The 22,231-nt window shown below is 45.6% G+C and overlaps 1 protein-coding gene across 1 annotated transcript in view; it reads right to left on the minus strand.

The window, feature by feature from the left end:
- Window positions 1–22,231, minus strand: part of LOC141111125 (nicotinamide N-methyltransferase-like) — a 40,403-nt gene that overhangs the window by 13,935 nt on the left and 4,237 nt on the right. The window contains exon 2 of the mRNA XM_073603161.1: window positions 2,063–2,233. Coding sequence (XP_073459262.1) covers window positions 2,063–2,216 — 154 coding nt within the window. The 5' untranslated portion in view covers window positions 2,217–2,233. The remainder of the gene's footprint in view (window positions 1–2,062; window positions 2,234–22,231) is intronic.

A 22,231-nucleotide genomic window follows, 5' to 3' on the forward strand; every position in this document is an offset into this window, starting at 1 on the left:
ACACCCCCAGATCGGTTCGCAGATCGCAAATCGCAGTGCGAACTGTGAAATGGTGCTGGAATCGGATCATATAGGTGTGAACACCCATGTGATCTGATTCCAGTGCGGCCCAAAAAAAGGGTTCTGCACCATTTTGGTGGGAATGTGATGCGATTTCACAGACATCGCATGTGATCTGCACAGCAATCCGGTGCGAATCACATGCGATGTCTGGCATCACACAAGTGTGTGGACCGACACTAAAACACATGGGATTTGTATGTTTGTTATTATAATGCATGTTGCTATAAATAGAGATAAATGGAGAGAGGTATATATGAAAGGGGGGGGGGGCTGAGAAATGGAGAGAGGAGGAAAGAGAGGTATAGACAGCGATATGGAGGGAGAGCGAGAGGCAGATACAGAAAGAGTGAGAGAGAGCAGAAATAGTTTTGATATCCAATATATATAGATCAGCAGCGGTCCGTCCATTAGAGATGCCTGGGCTCCGCCCCCTCTCTCCAGGCCACCCCCTATATTCAATGGATAGATTCATGCATAGCATGAATCTATCCATGGCCGCCGCAACCACTATTCATGTGTCCAGCCCTTTTCGGGGCACCGGGCGCATGAATTACAGCGGACAGGGTTTTTTTTAAGCACCTGATTAATAGGCTTCAAAATAGGGTGAGCTTGGGGCACAGAGAATGCGCTCCCATCCCACCCAGTTGATTGGGTAAGTGCTACCGACTGGAGGGGGGGTGGGGTGGTTTTATATTGTTTGCCGCCCCCCTCCAAAAAAAAAATTTTCCCTCGGCCGCCACCAATATAGACGTGTATATGGGGCTTTGCAGTTTTTCTTATATTTATTTCAACTCCCTATTCTTATTCTTTTTTAGAATCAGAGACTGCGGAGACAGAATATCTGCGTCTCCTCCGGTTCTCCTCCCCCAGTCACAGCAGCGTGGAGCTCACAGGAGGAGGAGAAAGCTGAGCAGTGAAATGCTAGTGCACGTGCCAGCCAGGGTTGCCAACCGCCAGTGAACTTACTGACAGTTTGTAAAAATCTGTGATTTTTTTACAACTGCCAGTAAATAGCAGGGGCTGATCATTTCATGCTGTGTTGACTTTTTAAGTGTAAATCAAGCAAATTACTTTGTTCTAGGTATTGTCAGTGTTTCCATATCATGCTTATACTGTTTAAATATTCACTGTGTTAGTTTTCAATAGGAGTCCTGTAATTTCTCAGGTTGCCAGTAAAAAATGTGCTCCACCAGTAAATTTTCCATGTTTTGTCAGTAAAAAAATGCTGCGGGAGGTTGGCAACCCTGGTGCCAGCCCCTCCTATACAGCCACAAAGGCAATGATTCATGGGACTTGTAGTTTCTTATTTGTTCAGTGAACTACAATCCCAGAAGGCATTGCCAGAAGGAAGAAGAAGAAGAGAAGCTTTCGGTGCATTTTTTGAAATGACTCACAAAAATGGGATATCCAGAACGCAGGGGTGAGTCATTTTTACAAAAAAATATTATACACATTAAGATTGTCATGAATGTTATGCCTCGTACACACGATCGGACATTCCGACAACAAAATCCAACGGATGTTGGCTCAAACTTGTCTTGCATACACACGGTCACACAAAGTTGGTCGGAAATTCCGAACGTCCAGAAAGTGGTGACGTACAACACATACGACGGCACTAGAAAAGGGAAGTTCAAAAGCCAGTGCGGCTCTTCTGCTTGATTTCGAGCATGCGTGGAACTTTGTGCGTCGGAATTGTGTACACGCGATCGGAATTTCCGTGAACTGGTTTTGTTGGAAAATTTGAGAACCAGATTCTCAAATTTTGTGCGACGGAAATTCCGATGGAAAATATTCGATGGAGCCTACACACGGTCGGAATTTAAGACAAAGGGCTCCCATCGAACATTTTCTGACCGTGTGTACGGGGCATTAGGCATGATTTATGAAGGAATTTGATTTTTTGTGCTGAAGGGGAGATTAAGTTTTAAATAAATGAATGGGACATTTCAAAACTAAAATAATTCCTATGGTTACATCCAGCAACAGTATTACTTACCAGATGAAAATGCATTTTTCAGAAAGGTGAACAGGAAAATGGCCTCCTCTGTCATTTCATGCTCTTCATCTACTGCGTAAAACTGGTTTAGGTACTTTCTTGGGTCAAAACCATTGTAATTTTCCTGATATTCTGACCTTGATGAAACCTCCATGTTGTTCGTCAACCACCCTGTGTGTACAAAAGTGAGAATGAGTCAACCGCACGTGTACAGGGTATGGTACTTTATTGTTGTCTGTGGGTCCGTTTTTTTGCAGACCAATACCTTCCAGTGCCAAAAGTAGAATTCAGCCCGGGGGTATTACTACCACAAAAAGTGAAAAAAAAATTCCTGTGTGGCCTGATTCTTAACCCTCAAGTTGAAATCTAGATTTATATAAAAACACTAATGCAGTTTTGTTTTCATTATACGTTATAAAGCATACTTCAAAATGCAAACCAATATTTTGATATCAGCCTCTTGTAATTCAATGTACCACAGAACTCAGAATGGGACACAGAGAGGAAGTACTCTGAGCCAATCAGACCAGATATATGCACTAGGAACATCCTGACATGGCAAAAAACAGGCAGTGACCTGATAAGGGTGATGCTGCTCCTTCTCGGTCCAATCAGAGATGGAGTGGGACATGACCAAGTTCTATTGCCTAATTTCAGTAAAGAAAATTTAACACATGTATACCTCCCAACATTTTGAGATGGGAATGAGGGACACCTACTAGAAAACGTATGTAGGCATACGACACACCCCCTTAAAGGAGAATTAAAGGAACAAAAAAAAAAAAAAAAGTTAATTAAATCCATAAGAGCTTTTTTTTTTTTTTTTTTTACCACTACTATTCCTTTATATTGGCTTTAGAAAAATACAAATGCAGCAATTTAGAATTTAGATGAAAGGTTTAGCTCTGGGAAACACATTTGAAAGATAAAAAGTGCATTTTATATACAACTATGAGGATCAGACCAAAATAAGGGACAAATGAGAGGGAAAGAGGGACATTGCTCCAAATCAGGGGCAGTTGGGAGCTATGCACATGGACCTATATATATATATATATATATATATATATGGCTTTTTTTCAGGTGGAACTTGGTGAAGTCTGGTTTCTGTGTTTACAAGTGACAGCTCTGCACTCTGATTGTAACAAACCTGAACTCTGCACTCTGTAATGCAATCCTGGTATTTAATGCCCCTTTAAGACCCTCCTGCTGTTTGTGAAATCTGACCACACCCACTTTTTGATGTGATTTGTAGGGTGTGTGTGGGGGGAGGAGTTTAGGGCGGTCGTGGTTGAGTTCCAGCACCTATTGTTTGAGAAAAAAATATATATCAAATATATATACAGTGGGGATCGAAAGTTCAGCACCCCAGGTAAAAATGTGTATTAATATGTGCATAACGAAGCCAAGGAAAGATGGAAAAATCTCCAAATGGCATCAAATTACAGATTAGACATTCTTATAATATGTCAAAAAAAGTTAGATTTTATTTCCATCATTTACACTTTCAAAATTACAGAAAACAAAAAAATGGCGTCTGCAAAAGTTTGGGCACCCTGAGTTAATATCTTGTACTGCCCCCTTTGGCAAGTATCACAGCTTGTAAACGCTTTTTGTAGCAAGCCAAGAGTCTTTCAATTCTTGTTTGAGGTATCTTTGCCCATTCTTCCTTACAAAAGTCTTCCAGTTCTTTGAGATTTCTGGGCTGTCTGTCACACACTGCTCTTTTAAGGTCTATCCATAGATTTTCAATAATGTTGAAGTCAGGAGATTGTGAAGGCCATGGCAAAACCTTCAGTTTACGCCTCTTGATGTAATCCCCCGTGAATTTTGAGGTGTGTTTAGGATCATTATTCATTTGTAGAAGCCATCCTCTCTTTAACTTCAGCTTTTTCTCAGATGGCATCAAGTTACCATCCAAAATTTGCTGAAATTTTATTGAATCCATTTTTCCTTCTACTCGTGAAATGTTCCCTGTGCTACTGGCTACAATACAACCCCAAAGCATGATTGATCCACCCCCATGCTTAACAGTTGGACAGAGGTTCTTTTCATTAAATTCTGTGCCCTTTCTTCTCCAAACGTACCTTTGCTCATTCCGGCCAAAAAGTTCTATTTTAACCTCATCGGTCCACAGAACTTGTTTCCAAAATGCCTCAGGCTTGTCTATATGTTCATTTGCAACGTTCAAACGCTGATTTTTGTGGTGAGGACGTAGAAGAGGTTTTCTTCTGATGACTCTTCCATGAAGACCATATTTGTACAAGTATTTCTTTATAGTGGAATAGTGTACCACAACTCCAGTGTCTGCCAGATCTTTCTGGAGGGATCGTGCAGTCAAACGTGGGTTTTGAATTGCTTTTCTCACAATCCTGCGAGCTGTTCTGTCTGATATTTTTCTTGGTCTTCCAGATCTTGCTTTAACTTCCACTGTTCCTGATGACTGCCATTTCTTAATTACATTCCGAACAGAGGATATTGACATCTGAATACGCTTTGCTATCTTCTTATAGCCTTCTCCAGCTTTGTAAGCGTCAACTATTTTCAGTTTCAGTTTTCTAGACAACTGCTTAGAAGAACCCATGGTGCTGATTGTTGGGGCAAGGTCAGATGAGTCTGGCCATTTAAAACCTTTGAGATTGACATCACCTGGTCTTCCCAGACGATGATTGAGAACAATCCATGACACTGGCAGGTCTCAGCTTTGCAAAGGGGGCAGTGCATGCTATAAATTTTGCTGGGTGCCCAAACTTTTGCAGACGCCATTTTTTTGTTTTCTGTAATTTTGAAAGTGTGAATGATGGAAATAAAATCTAACTTTTTTTTACATATTATAGGAATGTCTAATCTGTAATTTGATGCCATTTGAGGATTTTTCCATCTTTCCTTGGCTTCGTTATGCACATTAATACATATTTTTACCTGGGGTGCCCAAACTTTCGATCCCCACTGTATATCAACTGTAAAGCTTTTTGTCTAGAGTTAAGCTTTACCCTAATCTCTTTGCCAGGGGTGCCCAACCAGTTGCCCGGGGGCCACATGTGGCCCGCGGAGCCCTGTAATGTGGCCTGCACCCTTCTGCTCTGGGATGGATTAGAATAATGGTTATTAACAGGTAAGTTTATTACTAAAATCACAGTGTATATATGGGCATATCTATTCTGCAGTGGTTACGGGGCTGCTTTTAAACTGATCCGCAGGTGCAGCGCAGTGCACCTACGGGTTACCTGCACTGAGCCATAGACTTCTATTACCTGCGAGTTTGGTGTGCTTTCTGAAAGAGCACCACACCTACAAGATATATTAGAAGTCTATGGCAAAGTGCAGCTAACCTGCAGGAAAGCCACAGGGGAAATGTGCTGCAGGGCCATCTTAATAGAATTATGGGCCCCTGGGCAAAGTAATGCACTGGAGCCCCTACAAGCCTGCCCCAATTTTTGCACCTACTCCCCAGAATAAGCCCAGGTTCACACTGAGAGCAGGTTTGAAATCGTGCGAGTTCAGCTCAAACCGGCATTTCAGCCCGACATTGGGGATGATTTGAGAGACATCTGTGCGGGTTTATGCACAGATGTCGATTGAAATCATCCCCAAAAGTAGTGCAGAAACTACTTTTGGAAATCGATGCGGTGCCGCAAAGTCCGCGTCGCAGCAATTCAGACAGTGCCATTGCTGGCAATATGCTCCGCTTTGGCATGCCATTTGACATGTCAAATCGGCCCAATGTGAACGGGTTCTTAAAGTATAAAAAGTTGATAGATTTATTAGATTATTCATTTATTAGATTTGATAGGTCCGTGCTGCAATTTACCCGCAACCGTGTGCAATGCACGTTGTTGTGGTGGGGTGATGCAGCATTTAGGGAGTTATAACAAGTGGTGAAGAGGTGATTTTGCCATGTGTGGATTGTTTTTCAGAGGAGTGGCAGCCTTTTTCAGGCTGTAATCACACACAATACAGAGCTGCCAGAACGATTCACTGAACTGGCAGCTCTGCGTTTCTGGCTGTGGTTGGGCAGTGTGGTGCGTGATTTAGTGCATCACATTACTCCTTTTTTTTGTAGGAACTTTATTTGAAGTGTAAAAAACGTACACTTCATTCAGGACAATGTACAGCAGTCAAACGCCTTGCATTGCTGTAGAGTGCAGTGCGATTTGGCATGGTGTGCTGCGATAAAATGCAGCATGCTGAAGTGCAGACATATGTTGCATTGCAGGGTGAATGGGACACATAAGAAACAATTGCTTCCCGAGTGTCCCTGACGTGACAGACATTTTACAATCCAGTAAAACATCTGTCATTGTATATAGTGTATATTAGGCTACATTCACCACACTGGTGGTGATTAGGGCTGGTGCAATTTGTAACGGCAGTACCTCCTGCAGATCTTAGCTGCCAGTGGCTGCACCTATTCATGGGTGTGCCCAACTGATAAGACGGCCCTGCTGTGCTGCACTCGCGTTGCAGGTAAACAACAGTGCATCAGTGTGAAAGCAGCCTTAAGCCCCTTTCACATAGTCGGTGCAACCCAATCGGACCCTCCATTCACCTCTAAGGAGTGGCAGATGTAAATGGACTTGTGTCCGTTTACAAACTCCTACCTTCAATCCGATCCGCAAAAAGGAAAATTATTATCAAATACTAAAGCCCCGCACACACGAGCGGATTTTCCGCTCAAGCTTGCTTTGCATACACACCGTCACACAAAAGTTCTCTGAACTTTCGACCGTCAAGAACGCGGTGACGTACAACACTACGACGAGCCGAGAAAATGAAGTTCAATGCTTCCGAGCATGTGTTGAATTGTTTCTGAGCATGCGTAGGAATTTTGTGCGTCGGAATTTGTACAGACGATCGCATTTTCGGATAGGAACTTTTCCTGACCGAAAAATAGAGAACCTGCTCTCAATCTTTTGCTGGCTGGAATTCCGCCAGCAAAAGACCGATGGAGCATACACACGGTCGCATTTTCCTGACAAAAAGCTCTCATCTGAGTTTTGCTGGCGGAATTTTCGATCGTGTGTATGCGGCATTACTGTAATTTTCCTTTCCTGGCCCATCGTCATGTCAGCACACAACGGTTAACACCTCCTCCAGAGCCCCACATGACCACCTGTATCTAGCTGAATAAAAGACAGCCCCTCCCCCAACTAAGATGTTCGATAACTTAGCCTGCGACAGGCCACTAGGGAGGGAGTCGTGGACTGACATGAGGATGGGCCAGGAAAGGAAAATTACAGTAAGTATTTGATAACAATTTTCTTGGCCCACCCCACGTCAGCACACAACGGGATATACCAAAGCTAATAAAGGGTGGGAGAGAACAAATGAAAATAGATACTGACAATCAAAAAAAAGCTGATAAAGCCAGAAAGAATTGATATCTCGTCCCAAATTTGCTGGTCGCATTTTTAGTTTGTAAGGTTGAATGAAGACCACACCAGACCTTCAAGCTAGCCCTTACCTACATCTTCCAAGCAATCCTGGCATAACTGCCCCAAAAGGCTGCCACCTCTCTAGTCAAATAGGCTTGCAATTGTTTCAGAGCAGAAAAGCACGCTTCCTGCATGCCAATCTAATCACCCTGGTAACCCAAGAGTGGATGACTCTTGAGGGCCTGATGGTTGAATGAAAAGATTGTACACTTTCCTCTTTTGACCAAGTACACTGTTAATAACTCGACCATGTGAAGAAAACTGAAGTCTTCCTGCCGTGCACTCAGTGCCTCTCGTGTGAAACTCAGACGGACTACTTCATGTTTTTTTCTGGAAACTGAATACCACTTTAAAATTGAACTTTGGAGATAGACATGGTATACCTATCTCTGGTTAAAAAAGGGAAGGACACCAAAGGGCCCCTAGCAGTTAAGTGTTGCAATCTTCAACATCCTTCTGTCTGAAGTAGTTGCTGTCAGGAGAACAAGTTTTACCGTGAGGTACTTCAATGGAAATGAAACCTATTGGAGCAACGGGTGCTCTCAGATCCAATGTGTAATGTGACAATCCGCGCTACCCCAGAAAGTGCAAAAATGAAAAAAACAATATATAAAAACATCTAAAAATATGCAATAGATATTTCAAAATATATATATGCAATGGTGCTGCAATCTAAAAGAAAACTGGAATATTCGATTTTGTAAATGTGGATAAAGTAAGTAATAGATGCGCAACCAAAAAAAGGAAAGAAGCAATGATGTGTACAAAGACACAAAAAACAAAAAAGGTGAAATATGTGCACCTGAATGATAAAATTAAAGCAAATGAAATAAAATATATAAATATATTATAAAAATTTGTACAGACGATCGCATTTTCGGATAGGAACTTTCCCCGACCGAAAAATAGAGAACCTGCTCTCAATCTTTTGCTGGCTGGAATTCCGCCAGCAAAAGACCGATGGAGCATACACACAGTCGCATTTTCCGACAAAAAGCTCTCATCTGAGTTTTGCTGGCGGAATTTCCGATCGTGTGTATGCGGCATTACTGTAATTTTCCTTTCCTGGCCCATCGTCATGTCAGCACACAACGGTTAACACCTCCTCCAGAGCCCCACATGACCACCTGTATCTAGCTGAATAAAAGACAGCCCCTCCCCCAACTAAGATGTTCGATAACTTAGCCTGCGACAGGCCACTAGGGAGGGAGTCGTGGACTGACATGAGGATGGGCCAGGAAAGGAAAATTACAGTAAGTATGTGATAACAATTTTCCTGGCCCACCCCACGTCAGCACACAACGGGATATACCAAAGCTAATAAAGGGTGGGAGAGAACAAATGAAAAGAGATACTGACAATCAAAAAAAGCTGATGAAGCCAGAAAGAATTGATATCTCGTCCCAAATTTGCTGGTCGCATTTTTAGTTTGTAAGGTTGAATGAAGGCCACATCAGACATTCAAGCTAGCCCTTACCTACATCTTTCAAGCAATCCTGGCATAACTGCCCCAAAAGGCTGCCACCTCTCTAGTCAAATAAGCTTGCAATTGTTTCAGAGCAGAAAAGCACGCTTCCTGCATGCCAATCTAATCACCCTGGTAACCCAAGAGTGGATGACTCTTGAGGGCCTGATGGCTAAATGAAAAGATTGTACACTTTCCTCTTTTGACCAAATCAGTGTTGCCAACTGCCAGTATTTTTACTGGCAGCCAGTAAAAAATGGGCACTTTTCTTCTGCCAGTAAATGCCAGTGAAAGAAAAATGTTGCCAGTAAAAATATGGCTGTGACGCTTGGCCGAGACCATCCGAGTGCCTGCTACAGTGTGTTCGGACTGGAACGGCAGTGTTTCATGTGAAGTCATAGTGCAAGGGAATGGAGTAGCCGGAGCCACATGTGCAGGTCTGTGGAACGGGAAGCCGGGAGTGGACTGAAGGGATCACCTGGCATGCAGAGAGAGGGTCACTGTGACTCAGGAGGGGAGGTGTCATCAGTGGCGTCACTAGAGTTGGTGTCACCCGGTGCGGTAAAATTTGGTGTCACCCCCCCCCGGGGCCACTGACCAGGCTAGCACATCAGCACAGCTCTCCCCTCTGTGTAATCCCCCTAATGCAACCCCCCCGTGTAATCCCCCTAATGTAACCCTCCCCCCGTGTGATCCCCCTAATGTAACCCTCCCCCCGTGTAATCCCCCCAATGTAACTCTCCACCCAGTGTAATCCCCCCTAATGTAACCCTCTCCCCCGTGTAATCCCCCTAATGTAAGCCTCCCCCCCATGTAATCCTCTCCCCCCATGTAATCCCCCTAATGCAATCCCCCTGTGTAATCCCCCTAATGTAACCCCCCCCGTCTAATCCCTCTAATGTAACCCCCCCGTGCAATTCCCCCAATGTAACCCCCCCATGTATATCTCCCATTCCTACATTTACAGACCTCAGCGTGGCTCTGTCCACACAAATGTCCCTCCATCTAGGCTCTGAGGAGTGTAATTGTGATAGGCATCCAGCACCTCTCCCCGCCTGCCTGTCACAATAATAGGTGATTGCAGTGTTGGTTCCCAGAGGACATGCGGGCGCCGGGGGCACTGGGCTATGGGACTGCAGAGCTGTCTGCCTCATCTTTCTCCTCCTTCCTCCCCGAACATGGCGGGGAGCTAAGGAGCCACAGCAGAGATACGGGAGTGCTCAGGGGATGCAGGAAGAGAAGAGAGCCCCGGCACCTCTCTCAATCCAGTGCCACGCGTCACCCCTCTGGAGGGTGTCACCCGGGTGCGGACCGCACCCTCCGCTCCCTCCTAGTGACGCCACTGCGTGTCATGTTGGCGAGGTGCCATCATCATCTGTGCTGCTGCACACTGCTGTCAGTGTCATTTTGAGAGTCAATTTCGTGTGTGTGCCGCCCATTCTAATTTCTTGCCCTCTTGATTCCTGTCCCTGAGCTACTTACTATATCGAAAATAAAATAAGAAATATGTTTTTGCCTTAATATCTATCTTAAATCACTTTGCTAATTGCATATTGTACTTGTTTGTAGCCTAAATTCTGAAATTTGCACTTAAAACTGTCATTTTGTAACTTTTTGGATATGCCAGTAAAAACGTGACTGTGCCAGTAAATTTTGGGTGTTATGTCAGTAAATTTCAATTTGGTAGGTTGGCAACACTGGACCAAATACACTGTTAATAACTCGACCATGTGTAAGAAAACTGAAGTCTTCCTGCCGTGCACTCAGTGACTCTCGTGTGAAGCTCAGACGGACTACTTCGTGTTTTTTTCTGGAAACTGAATACCATTTTAAAATTGAACTTTGGAGATAGACATGGTATACCTATCTCTGGTTAAAAAAGGGAAGGACACCAAAGGGCCCTTGCAGGAAAGTGTTACAATCTGTCTGAAGTAGTTGCTGTCAGGAGAACAAGTTTTACCGTGAGGTACTTCAATGGAAATGAAACCTATTGGAGCAACGGGTGCTCTCAGATCCAATGTGTAATGTGACAATCCGCGCTACCCCAGAAGGTGCAAAAATGAAAAAAACAATATATAAAAACATCTAAAAATATGCAATAGATATTTAAAAATATATATATGCAATGGTGCTGCAATCTAAAAGAAAACTGGAATATTCAATTTTGTAAATGTGGATAAAGTAAGTAATAGCGCAACCAAAAAAAGGAAAGAAGCACTGATGTGTACAAAGACACAAAAAACAAAAAAGGTGAAATATGTGCACCTGAATGATAAAATTAAAGCAAATGAAATAAAATATATAAATATATTATAAAAATATAGTGAATGTCCGGATGAATCTCAAATAAATTCTATCCGCATACATATGAATAAACTTGTGCTGGAACAGAAAAGAAAAAAAGGAGGAAAACCTCAGTGCTAGCAAAAACACAAAGAGAAGTCCATAGTGCATTCAATATAGAAATGGATTATTCCAGTGAAGAGCCCCAATAAATCCTTTTCTGCAAATGGTCCCACAGAATGGTCAAGGAATGAAAAAAGGGGAGGCCGGGTGGACGCTTACCAGAACTGTAGGACCCCTATTACGGAGGTCTAATAGGCACAAACAGGAGGGAACAGTCAGTCACGGGCGGCAACTTCACACATTCGTCCGGATCCCCTCATCCACTGATATATCAGACTCAAATATGTTCCGTAGCACCCGCGTTCAGCAAGTGGAAATAGGGGCTTCCAAGGGATAACTCAGAGTAACAAAAAGGAGGGCTTCATGGTGCAGTAATTTTTTTCAAAAAGAGTGTTTTTTTATTGTAACACTGCACACAAACATAGAAAAAAGCAGGCACTTTAGAGCGAAAGAAACCCAGCCGCGGCTCACGCCAGCCAGCTGATGCGTGTTGACGTCTAATCCTCTAGCGCCAAGGCAAAAACACTCGCTGCCCCAGATACTAGAGGGCAGCATCCACCCCTGGAAGTGCAGTGCATAAACATACATCAGCTATCCTATTTGGATAAAGCTTAGAGAACCTGTTACTGTAAATTGGTCTTCTGACGAGGCTTTATACTCTATTATTGTGGGAAAAGACCATCCTCCATCAATGAGCGATTTACGCTCTATCATTATGGGTGTTGCTTGTGGCGTGGATATTTGCAGCATACTTTCTGCTATAGCCACCTTAATAGGGCTTTAAATTTTGCACAAACCACATCCTTGTGAGACAACCTGTGCAATTTCATTTCTCTGCCACTGCAGACTGCATGCAAAAATGCACCCTGAGCTTGGCAAGGCATTTTCTATCATGCTGGCATAAATGCATGTGCCAATTTGCTGGATCCTGTGCCTTCACAGGGCATATGGAAACAACTCCTTTAGAATGTATTGACCACATGCTTAATGAATGTGACAACCTGTTAGGTTTCGTCATCCTGTGATCGTTGGCCGGTCTTATGTTTTTTGGAGCGTTTGCGTTCAGGGTTTCTGCTCCTAAAATATTACATGACACCTTAATTTGCATATTTTCCTTGGGCACTCTTTTAAGAACCATGTCCCACATTTCCCCCTCCTACCTTTGCTAATCTGCTGTGCCACTAACAGGTGTGGCAAGGTCATATTTGCAGAAAATAAAAGCAGAAAAGCATATTACCTCTTATCAAAAAACAGTTACACTGTCTGAGCTTCAGGCAGCACTTCCAAAGGCAGACACAGTTAGAGTCTGAGACAAAAACCAGCCAGACTATCAAACCCACAGAAGTACACAGCATAGCAAGTGAGCCAGGGCAGCACATCCAGAGACAGACAGGAGACTCAGTTAGAATCTGAGGGAAGTCCTTTACCTGGCAGGACTGCAGAGAGAGAGAGAGAGAGAGAGAGAGAGAGAGAGAGAGGAAGTGAAGCCCACCTGTAACGTAACATCCCACACTCCACTTGAGTGCTTTCGTCATATACTGCTTCCTCCCAGTCTGAATATAGATATCAGATATTCCAACTACTCACAAGCACAAAACAAGACGATACTTGTTTAGTTGCTGAACATGAACTGTTTATTAGAACCAAAATACAAGTCTTATATACAATGGAAGAGGAGGTCCCCCCCTCCTGCCCATATTACTCTAACAATACACCTGTAACAAATACCTAATTAACATGGGCTAATTAACTAATCCCCTAAAGCAGCCGATGTGACTCTGTGCAATCCTGAGCATTGTTATGATTAATCAGGATTTTACTATAGGTCAGACTTGTTGTCACCGAGCTTCACACAGTAGATTATACATTATCATAAGTATAAACACAGGACACCTTCTCACAATAGCAGGAGCTCCAGCGGGAGTCGGCCCGTCTCCTACATTGTACAGAGGCCAAGGTGATCAGCTCTCTTAACTAACATGTTGAGTTCAGAATCAAACAAACCAAGAATAGTCTTTACATATATCCTGGGAGATATTGTGGATAAAAATTACTGTCTCATTTTAAGTAATCCAAGATATATTTTCTCAGTCACCCTGTGCCAGGATGGCACAGGGTGACTTAGACATAAGAGGTGCATGGGGAGCTGAAACAAGGGTTTCCCAACCTTTCCAAGGGATTCTGGGTTCCACGGGCCCTCCCGTCACACCTCCCAACTGCAGACCTCCAAGATCATTGCATGATGTCTGGCAGTTCCCATCCTGTGCTGTCCATCTCCCTGCACCCTGTGACACCATTCACAGCCGCTCTCAGACTGACAATAAAGCCAGGAGAGCAGTGCAATGCGCTGCATATAAAAAGACAGGAAAAAAACCCAAGAGAGAGGCAATGATGACAGTGCAGAGCTCTTATAATACCCAACCTGTACAATATCAATGCTCTTTAAGCATCATTTTGCCCACGTTCCTTGGCACAAGGTACCCAGTTTTAGGAAGGATTTGCATTCAGGGTCTTAATCTCCATGAGATGCTGAACATGGATGGGCAGGTTCGGCAGGGGGGAATGCAGCAAACAAATGACTTACCAACTGCAATCAACAGGTAGCCTGGAGCAGACCAAAAAGGAACAACATCTTAGTTGGGGGAGGGGCTGTCTTTTATTCAGCTAGATACAGATGGTCATGTGGGGCTCTGGAGGCGGTGTTAACCCGTTGTGTGCTGACGTAAGGTGGGCCAGGAAAAAAGAGTAGAGTGGGCTCTATAGAGTAGAATGGGCTACTCATGGACATGAGGCCCTCTCACGCCCATAATTGGAAGAATAATTAAAGTGATAAAAATGAATACTACATTTCAATGTACAGAGTACAATAAACTGAAGGCAATCCACCCATGGCCAGTCCTCAAGGATTCCAGCTTGTTATTGGATCATATCACACCAGCGAGCTCACCCAGACCGTTCCTCCCTTTCCCGGGCTGTACTCTGCTCTCCCCTGGATGTGTCTTGTCAGCAGATCGCCATTTGGGAGCGACACATAGAGATAAAATTGACAGCTCAAGGTGGCAGCGCCATCCTTCTTCCCGATGCTGGGCTCTCCCCTCCAGTGGCATAGCACGGGTTGTCAGCGCCTGGGGCAAGGCAAGTAATTTGCGCCCCCTTATCTGTGGACTTTTAGCTCCAGTCTGGTCACATGATCCCCTGTTTCAGTCAGCGGTGGCTGCAGGGGAGAGGAGAGAGCACTTGACAATGGATGGTAAAGCCTGGAGCGGTGACACCACCCACAGGTTCCCATATCCCATCTGTTGTTGGCAGTTTTAAGGTCACATACCTCAGAACCCCTAAACCTTGAGTGCTCCATTATGCAAATCTTGACCAGCCACTGTTGTAGAAAGCTTGGGCCCGTCCTCTCCACCCTACTGGTAAAGGAGGCCATCCATCAAAGTTAGAAGCCAAAAACAACCATTGGAGCCTTACCACGTCCTCTGGCTGGTCTAGATCTGTATATAATAGAGTTTTTGGGGACTCGGGTCTCCTGAATGTTCCACCAGGTAGGTAAGAGGAAAACAGCACCTATAGGACCTCTTTTATGCCCTGAGATAGTTTGGAAGGCTTAAAGGGCAAGTTCACCTTTTCACAAAAAATTAAAAGCTGAACTAACTCCCAGTATCCTGGCCACCCCTCTGACCCTCGCTGTTAATAGTGCCCATGAGACCCCATGCTTCCGGTGTAAAAGGCTGTGGTCTTTACACAATATATGCCCCTCGCCCCCCAGAGGAGGAGGGAGGGAGGGGGGAGAGGACAGAAAAAGGGGAGTAGAGAGGATATAGGTAGGGAAAAGAAGACAGGAGGGGAGGTGAGAGGGCAGAGGGAGGGGGAGAGAGAACAGGGAGGGAGGGGGGAGAAAGGACGGGGGAGAGAGAGCAGAGGGGGGAGGACAGGGAAAGAGAAGGGAGGGAGAGAGGAGAGAGAGAACAGAGAGAGGTGGGGAGGAGAGAGTGGACAGAGGGAGGGGAAGAGGGTAGAGGGGGGGGAGTGTGGACAGAAGGAGGGGAGAGAGGTTAGACAGAGGGGGAGAGGATAGAAAGAGAGAGAGAGAGAGAGAAGGAGGGGGGAAGAGGAGAGAGAGAGAGGGAGGTGGGAGAGGAGAGGATAGAGGGAGGGAGGGGGGGAGAGAGGGAGGGGGAGAGGATAGAGAGGAGGGGGGAGAGGGGAGAGAGGGGGAGGGTGGAGAGGATAGAGAGAAGGAGGGGTAGAGAGGACATGGGAAGGAACAATAGAGGATATGGGGGGGAATGATAGAGAGCGGGAGGGGGAGAGAGTGGAGAGAAGAGAAAGCAAGGGGCATAGGAGGGTTAGAGGGCAGAGGGAGGGGTGGATAGAGGGCAAGGTAGGAGGGGAGGTAGAAGGAGAAAAGGGGGAGGGGCTGATGTGATAATTAGGATATGTGGGCAGTGTTGTACCACTGTAGGATTGCAGACAGTGGCGGCCCATTCATTACAGGCGCAGAGGGGCCGCCCCCCTATACGTGTGCCCAGCACCCTGATCTACATACCCAGTGCTGAATGCATGGATTCCAATGTCAGGTTTTGAAGCACATGATTAGACCCGGAGGATAGACTTCAAAAAAGGGTGGTCTTGGGGCACAGAGCACTGCGCTCCAAGCCCACCCAGTTGTATTTTCACACTGATCCTCCTCCCGGCCAATCAGGAAGTGGGTCATGAGACCCATCACCCAATTGGCCGAAAGGAAGAAGAGGGAGGAGATGCTGGGGAACAGAGGGATGAGATGCCCGCAGCCTGGAGAGAAGCCGCTGTCGCTGCCTTTGAGATGGGGTGAGTGCAGACCCTAACTGACTAACCTGACCGACCTGGGGGTGCAGACCGCAACCTAAGGGGGGGCCTCTGTGCCATCCGTGACATGACGGGACTGAGGGGCAGGCGGGGGTGGATTGTTTGCCGCTCCCCCCCAAACAAAATACCAGCCACCACTGATTGCAGATATATGTGTGTTCTAAGCTCCTCCTCCTGCCATCCAGACACATGTGATCTCACCTACACTGCAAGTGGGACTGATACACCATGCTTTCACCTCCAGCCTCATACTATGTGCTCCTCCTCCATAGACATTGCTGGAGATTGTAGTCCGGTAGTCACGCCCAGCCTCTGCCTCTATCACTCACACACAGCCCTCTACTTATTGTGCATGTACTTCTTCCAGGGCTCCCGAGTCCCGCTACCTCCGCCCGCAGGTCCTGTTCTCTTTATCAGCAACACTTTATGTGATGTGTCGGGCAGAGAAGACTCCGCCTGACACAAGACTTTGACAGAGACGAGGCTGCGAGGAACAATTACAGGAACCATACCCTGTACCTGTGTCCGTTCAGCGGGGAAGGGGGGCGATGGCAGGGCTTTCAGCTGCTGGATGGACACAGATACAGGGTATGGTTCCTGTAATTGTTCCACGCTGCGGCGATCCCCCTACCTGTTCGGTGCAGGCACCCTTTCCCTTTCTTTCTACCAGGCACGGTTACTCTATTTGTGGTTTGAACTTTGAATTACCACCTAGGGGGAGCCATTGAGTACATATTAGACATTGCATTGTGTTATTGAATGTAAAGAATATTGTACTGAAATTTGGTGTGTGTATTGAGGCCTCGGTGAGAAGGTGTTTAATACAGGTATTGAAGGATATTGAACACTTATCCCATTGTATACCTGTCTACATATACTCCCAGCGGTGATTTTACAGTCAACAGTTTGCTTATCTAAATTGAATTATACCAACTGTCATTTACTGATTGTGTTTATTCACATTGTTCATTGTGTTCTATCATTCATTTTAGTAAACTTTCTGAGTGGTTCAGTGACATTGTGTGAGTTTCTCATTGATAACATCCTATTGCAGAATGGAACCCAAGGTGTCAGAGGTAAGAGAGGATCTGCAGAGTCGGGGTAGCCAGTGGGGTATAGAGTCAATCAGCAGCCCTCACAGTGGTTCCGCTACATGTATTTAAAGACCCTTTTAAAAAAATTATTTGCTGAGGTTTATGTGTGTCTGTTTCTTGTTACTCAGTAATTAAAGCAAAGTTTCAGAGTAAAAGAACTATGGAATATGTGTACCACGTATACAGTGAGTAGGTCCAGGTTCTATGTAACCACACCCTTTTAGGCCCCTCCTACTGTTAGTTAAGTGTGGTCACACCTACTTTTCACCACAGTGCGATAAGTCTAAGAGCGTTTCAGATCTTTCACAATCCTAGCAATGCCCTTGCCTGTGTACAAATGCTAAACACCATACCCCCACCCCCCCAAAAAAATACATATAGGTTTTAGGTAAGCAGTTTGGACAGTTCATCACCCCAGTTTGAAAAGGTGTTTGCCACAGAGGATAGGCAATTGCTCACCATGAATCATAGCATATTTATAACCAGAGTGGGCTTTTTATATAACCAGGGTTGAACTCACACAGGGTTAGCCTCACAGGGGTTTTCAGCATCACAACGACAAAACTGAAAAATTTCCAGCTTCCTGGTTATCCAAGCTCTGTAGTCCCTGAGCCTGTCTCTGCACAGATTCACAACATTATCATATCCAGCTTTGTATAAAAACAACTCGCCCTAGAGCGGTCCAGCTCATTCACTCATTCACTCCAGACCCGCAGCCCTATTTGATTCTATCTACAGACGAGGAAAAAGCTTTCGACCGCGTTGACTGATCCTGTCTGAAAGCAGTACTTGAGTCACTAGGCCTAGGCCTGGGAATGTTGACGTTGATTTGGGCCCTGTACTCTACGCCATGTGCACAGGTCAAAGTGAATGACTCACTCTCACTGCCCAACCTAATGAAGGGACTGAAGCTTTTTGGGTCAATCTCCAACTTTAAAATTAATCTCACAAAGTCAGAAATTCTCCCCATCTGCCTTTCCCTTCATCTGGGCCACATCATTCTTATGAAACATAGGGGTGCGACTCACAGATCGTTTTGACACCTTGTATGCAGCTAATTATCCCCAGCTGCTGACCACGGTCAAGGAGGACATCTCGCTTTGGACGCAGACCGCCTTCACGTGGTTGGGCCGCGTGAACATTATAAAAATGAATGTTTTGCCCCGAATACTTTTTTACTTACAGATGTTACCGATCCCCCTACCCAGAGCCTTCTTTGACCCTTTGTCTAGCATGTTATCCGATTTCATCTGGAACGCCCGCAAACCCAGAATAGCACTAAGAATACTACGGCGCCCGAAGCGGGAGGGGGGCTTGGGAATCTCGGACATAAAATGATATTATCGAGCCATAGTCCTTCAGAGGATACTTAATTGGCGTTTCCACACACACTCGAAACTCTGGGTCATCCTGGAGAAGTGCCTGGCAGGTAGGAACCTGGCTTATGCACCATGGCTGCCCCGGGAATATAGGGGGCTTTCCGAGACGACCTCCCCACTGACGGCTCAGGTGCTGTTAGTTTGGGACAGGATTAATCCATTGCTGAAATTGGCCCCCCCTATGTCCCCGCTGGCACCGCTAGGTGGGTACCAGTGGTTCCCCCCAGGCAAACAGATGGCCTTTTTTGAGCTGTGGGTGGATGGTGGAAATGCTAGCTATGGTAAATTCATGAAAGACGATAAGCTCATGAGCTATGAAGAACTACCAGTAGGGCGCAGAGGCCCACAACTTAACTTTTGGAGATAAAGACAGTTACATGATTTCTTTGAGAAACATAGCCGCACAGTTAGAGACCTTTCCGCCCCCACCCCATATGAACGTCTCTTCACCAACGAAGAACCTGTCCCTCATATGGTGTCGGAACTGTATCAACTTCTGGGCTCTGCTGCTCCCCAACTTAAACCCATTTACATCTGGCGGTGGGAGAACGACAGGAACTCACAGATACAAAATTAAATCACTTATATTACCTAACTCACTCATCCTCTAAAGGTTCCAAAACGCAAGAAACTAACTTTAAGATAATGTCTCGTTGGGATCGGGTACCGGCAGACTTAGCCCGTATCTATCCAACTATGTCAGAACAATGCTGGCGCGGCTGCGGACACCGAGGTACACTTATCCACATATGGTGGGAATGCCCTTTAATCAAACCCTTCTGGGAAGACATACGATACCAAATAAAAAATATAACAGGGACGGAAGTTTCTCTCTCTCCAAAGCACTTTCTTCTGCATATACCCCCAACTTCACTTATCCAATACAAAAAAATTGTGCTGCCCCATCTGCTAAACGCAGCAATGCACCTGCTCCCAATTTACTGGAAAAATCCAGTGTCCCTACCCGGGAACAGTGGATTAATGGGGTAAATGTGGTGCGAGAGGCTGAGGACTGGATAGCGACCTGCCGAGGTTCACAAGAACGGTGCTCTATGATCTGGGCACCCTGGATTGAATTTGTTTCCGACCCAAACTGGGTTCCCTCCAGCTTAGATACTGCCCTACTAGAGCTAGCAGACCCTTCCCTCAAAACCCGTAGGCCAACAGGACCCTAGAGGGCTGAGACCCAACTTACTCATGAGTTACAAAAACTGAGTTCGGCCGAATAGAGGAAATGGTCATGACGCGGTGCGCTCGATGTGGAAATAGACGAACCTCCCTCCTGGATCACAGGTACGCTTAGAACGCTCCCTCCACTAATCCCCCCCTTTTTTCCATGTCCCCCTTTCCTTTTCTTTTGTCTCTCTTCTATACTCTACAAAAGTTGAACGTTTCATTACTATTTTGTTACCGGTTGGGGAAATAACTGACCCGCTGTTGGTAGACATAATCACACAAAACCTCCATACTCACGGGATAGCCCCCTGAAGTTAAAGGGGCACTGGTGGATCCGTTAGAAGTACACACCATTGTTTTTTCGGTGCCGCCGGCGTGTGGGGGGCAGGGGGTGGTTTGATGGAGGCCATTGGGCCCCCCCTCTGCCCTGATCGCAGGCCGGGGGACCGCATACTCAAACCATTTTGGTAGACGGCCCACCTCCCAGCTCATTGCTGGTAACTATTCTGCCCATGACATGACAGGCTAACACTCTACTAACATTTCGTGTCTCCACAGCTATCCTAGACTCTACTTTCCCTGTACCTCCAAATAATTCCCCAACCGGTACACACCATTGGGTTATTTTACACGAGACCCGAAACATTTGCTCTTGTGATATGTATCCCTGTTCAACCAGTTTAATTGACCTAGTTATGTATAAGAGACCCTGCGAGGTCGGAGTTCTTACCTTTACATAGACTGTTGGACATGTCTTGTTATGTGTTTTCTTTTACAAAATAAAATCCTGATTTTTTAAAAAAAAAAACTTGGGCTGCACAGGTTCCTGTCCAATTTCTCACAGTTTCTTAGTACCCCTTCAGATTACAGCAAAGGCGTAGCTTTATGCTTGTGAGCCCTGATGCAAAAGGTGACCTGGGGCTCCCCTATTATTACCAGGGGTATCCCCACTACAACCAGGGGTTCCTCTATTACTTCCCACTACCACCCGGGTGGGTCTTCTGAATTCAGATCCACATACAAGTTAGCCCACTGCTTTTACCCAGGAGTTCAGGGTGCGGCCTGCCTGCCCCCACCTTGCGTGCACGTGCACAATTGAGCAGAGCGGGGAGGTAGGGGCTGTACTGGACTGAGCAGAGAGTGTTCCACTGGGAGAAAGGGCTTCCCCCATTACCCTGTGTAGGTAAAACCAGAAACTCAGAGGGCCTGGGATGGGCCTGCGTGGGCCCCTGCCCAACCAGCCCGGGCCCTCTTAATTTACTGAATTACCTACACAGGGTGATATAGCAAGCGCTATTCCCCAGCAACACAGTGTGCAGCCTGGTAGGCAACCTTTGAGAGTCCAAGATCTACCTGAACAACCTGAAAGAGATCAAAGATCATCGTGGTTTGGCACCCTTTTTGTAAAAAATAAATTAACTAGCAAGACCTAAATAAATAGTAAAGAAATTCTAGAAAAACATAATAAAATAAATGTCACTGTAAAAATATAATCTTAGCCTACCATAAAAGTGGACAGTGTCAGTCAACAGAACAGTGGACAGTGTCAATAAGGCAGTGGATAGTGTGTGGACTGTGTCAGTAGGGCAGTGGACAGTGTTAGTACAGCAGTTGACATGTCAGTAGGGCAAAGGTTGGTGTCAGTAGGGCAGTGGATATTGTCAGTCAGTAGAGCAGTGAACGGTGTCAGTAGGGCAGTGGATAGTGTCAGTAGGGCAGTGGATGGTGTCAGTACAGCAGTGGACATGTCAGTAGGGCAAAGGTTGATGTCAGTAGAGCAGTGGATGGTGTCAGTAGCGCAGTGGATGGGGTCAGCAGGGTATAGAACTGTGTCAGCAGAGCAGTGGATGGTGTCAGTAATGCAGTGGACGGTGTCAGTAGCGCAGTGGATGGTGTCAGTAGCGCAGTGGATGGTGTCAGTAGTGCAGTGGATGGTGTCAGTAGTGCAGTGGATGGTGTCAGTAGTGCAGTGGATGGTGTCAGTAGTGCAGTGGATGGTGTCAGTAGAGTAGTGGACTTTGCAGGTAGGGTAGAGAACTATATCAGTAAGGCAGTGAATGGTGTCAGCAGCGCAGTGTTTGGTGTCAGTAGGTTAGAGGTATGTGTCAGTGGGGCAGTGGATGGTGTCAGTAGTTTTTAAATTATTGTTTCATTATTTTATCTTTTTACAATTGTTTTTAACATCCCTGTTGGTGGGGCTTTGGTGAAATAGTTAGACCCCTGAAGTCTCACTTTTGAGACAGAGAAGGGAGATTGAGAATCACTCAGGGCACGGACAAGAGAAGGAAGGGGAACCTGAACAGGAGGAGCGGCGGGGGTGGCATTTACTGCAACTACTCCCCTATATTTTTCTCCTGCAGCAGCTG

The sequence above is a fragment of the Aquarana catesbeiana genome, linkage group LG10 (assembly GCF_042186555.1).
Source record: "Aquarana catesbeiana isolate 2022-GZ linkage group LG10, ASM4218655v1, whole genome shotgun sequence".
NCBI classification, from domain to species: domain Eukaryota; kingdom Metazoa; phylum Chordata; class Amphibia; order Anura; family Ranidae; genus Aquarana; species Aquarana catesbeiana.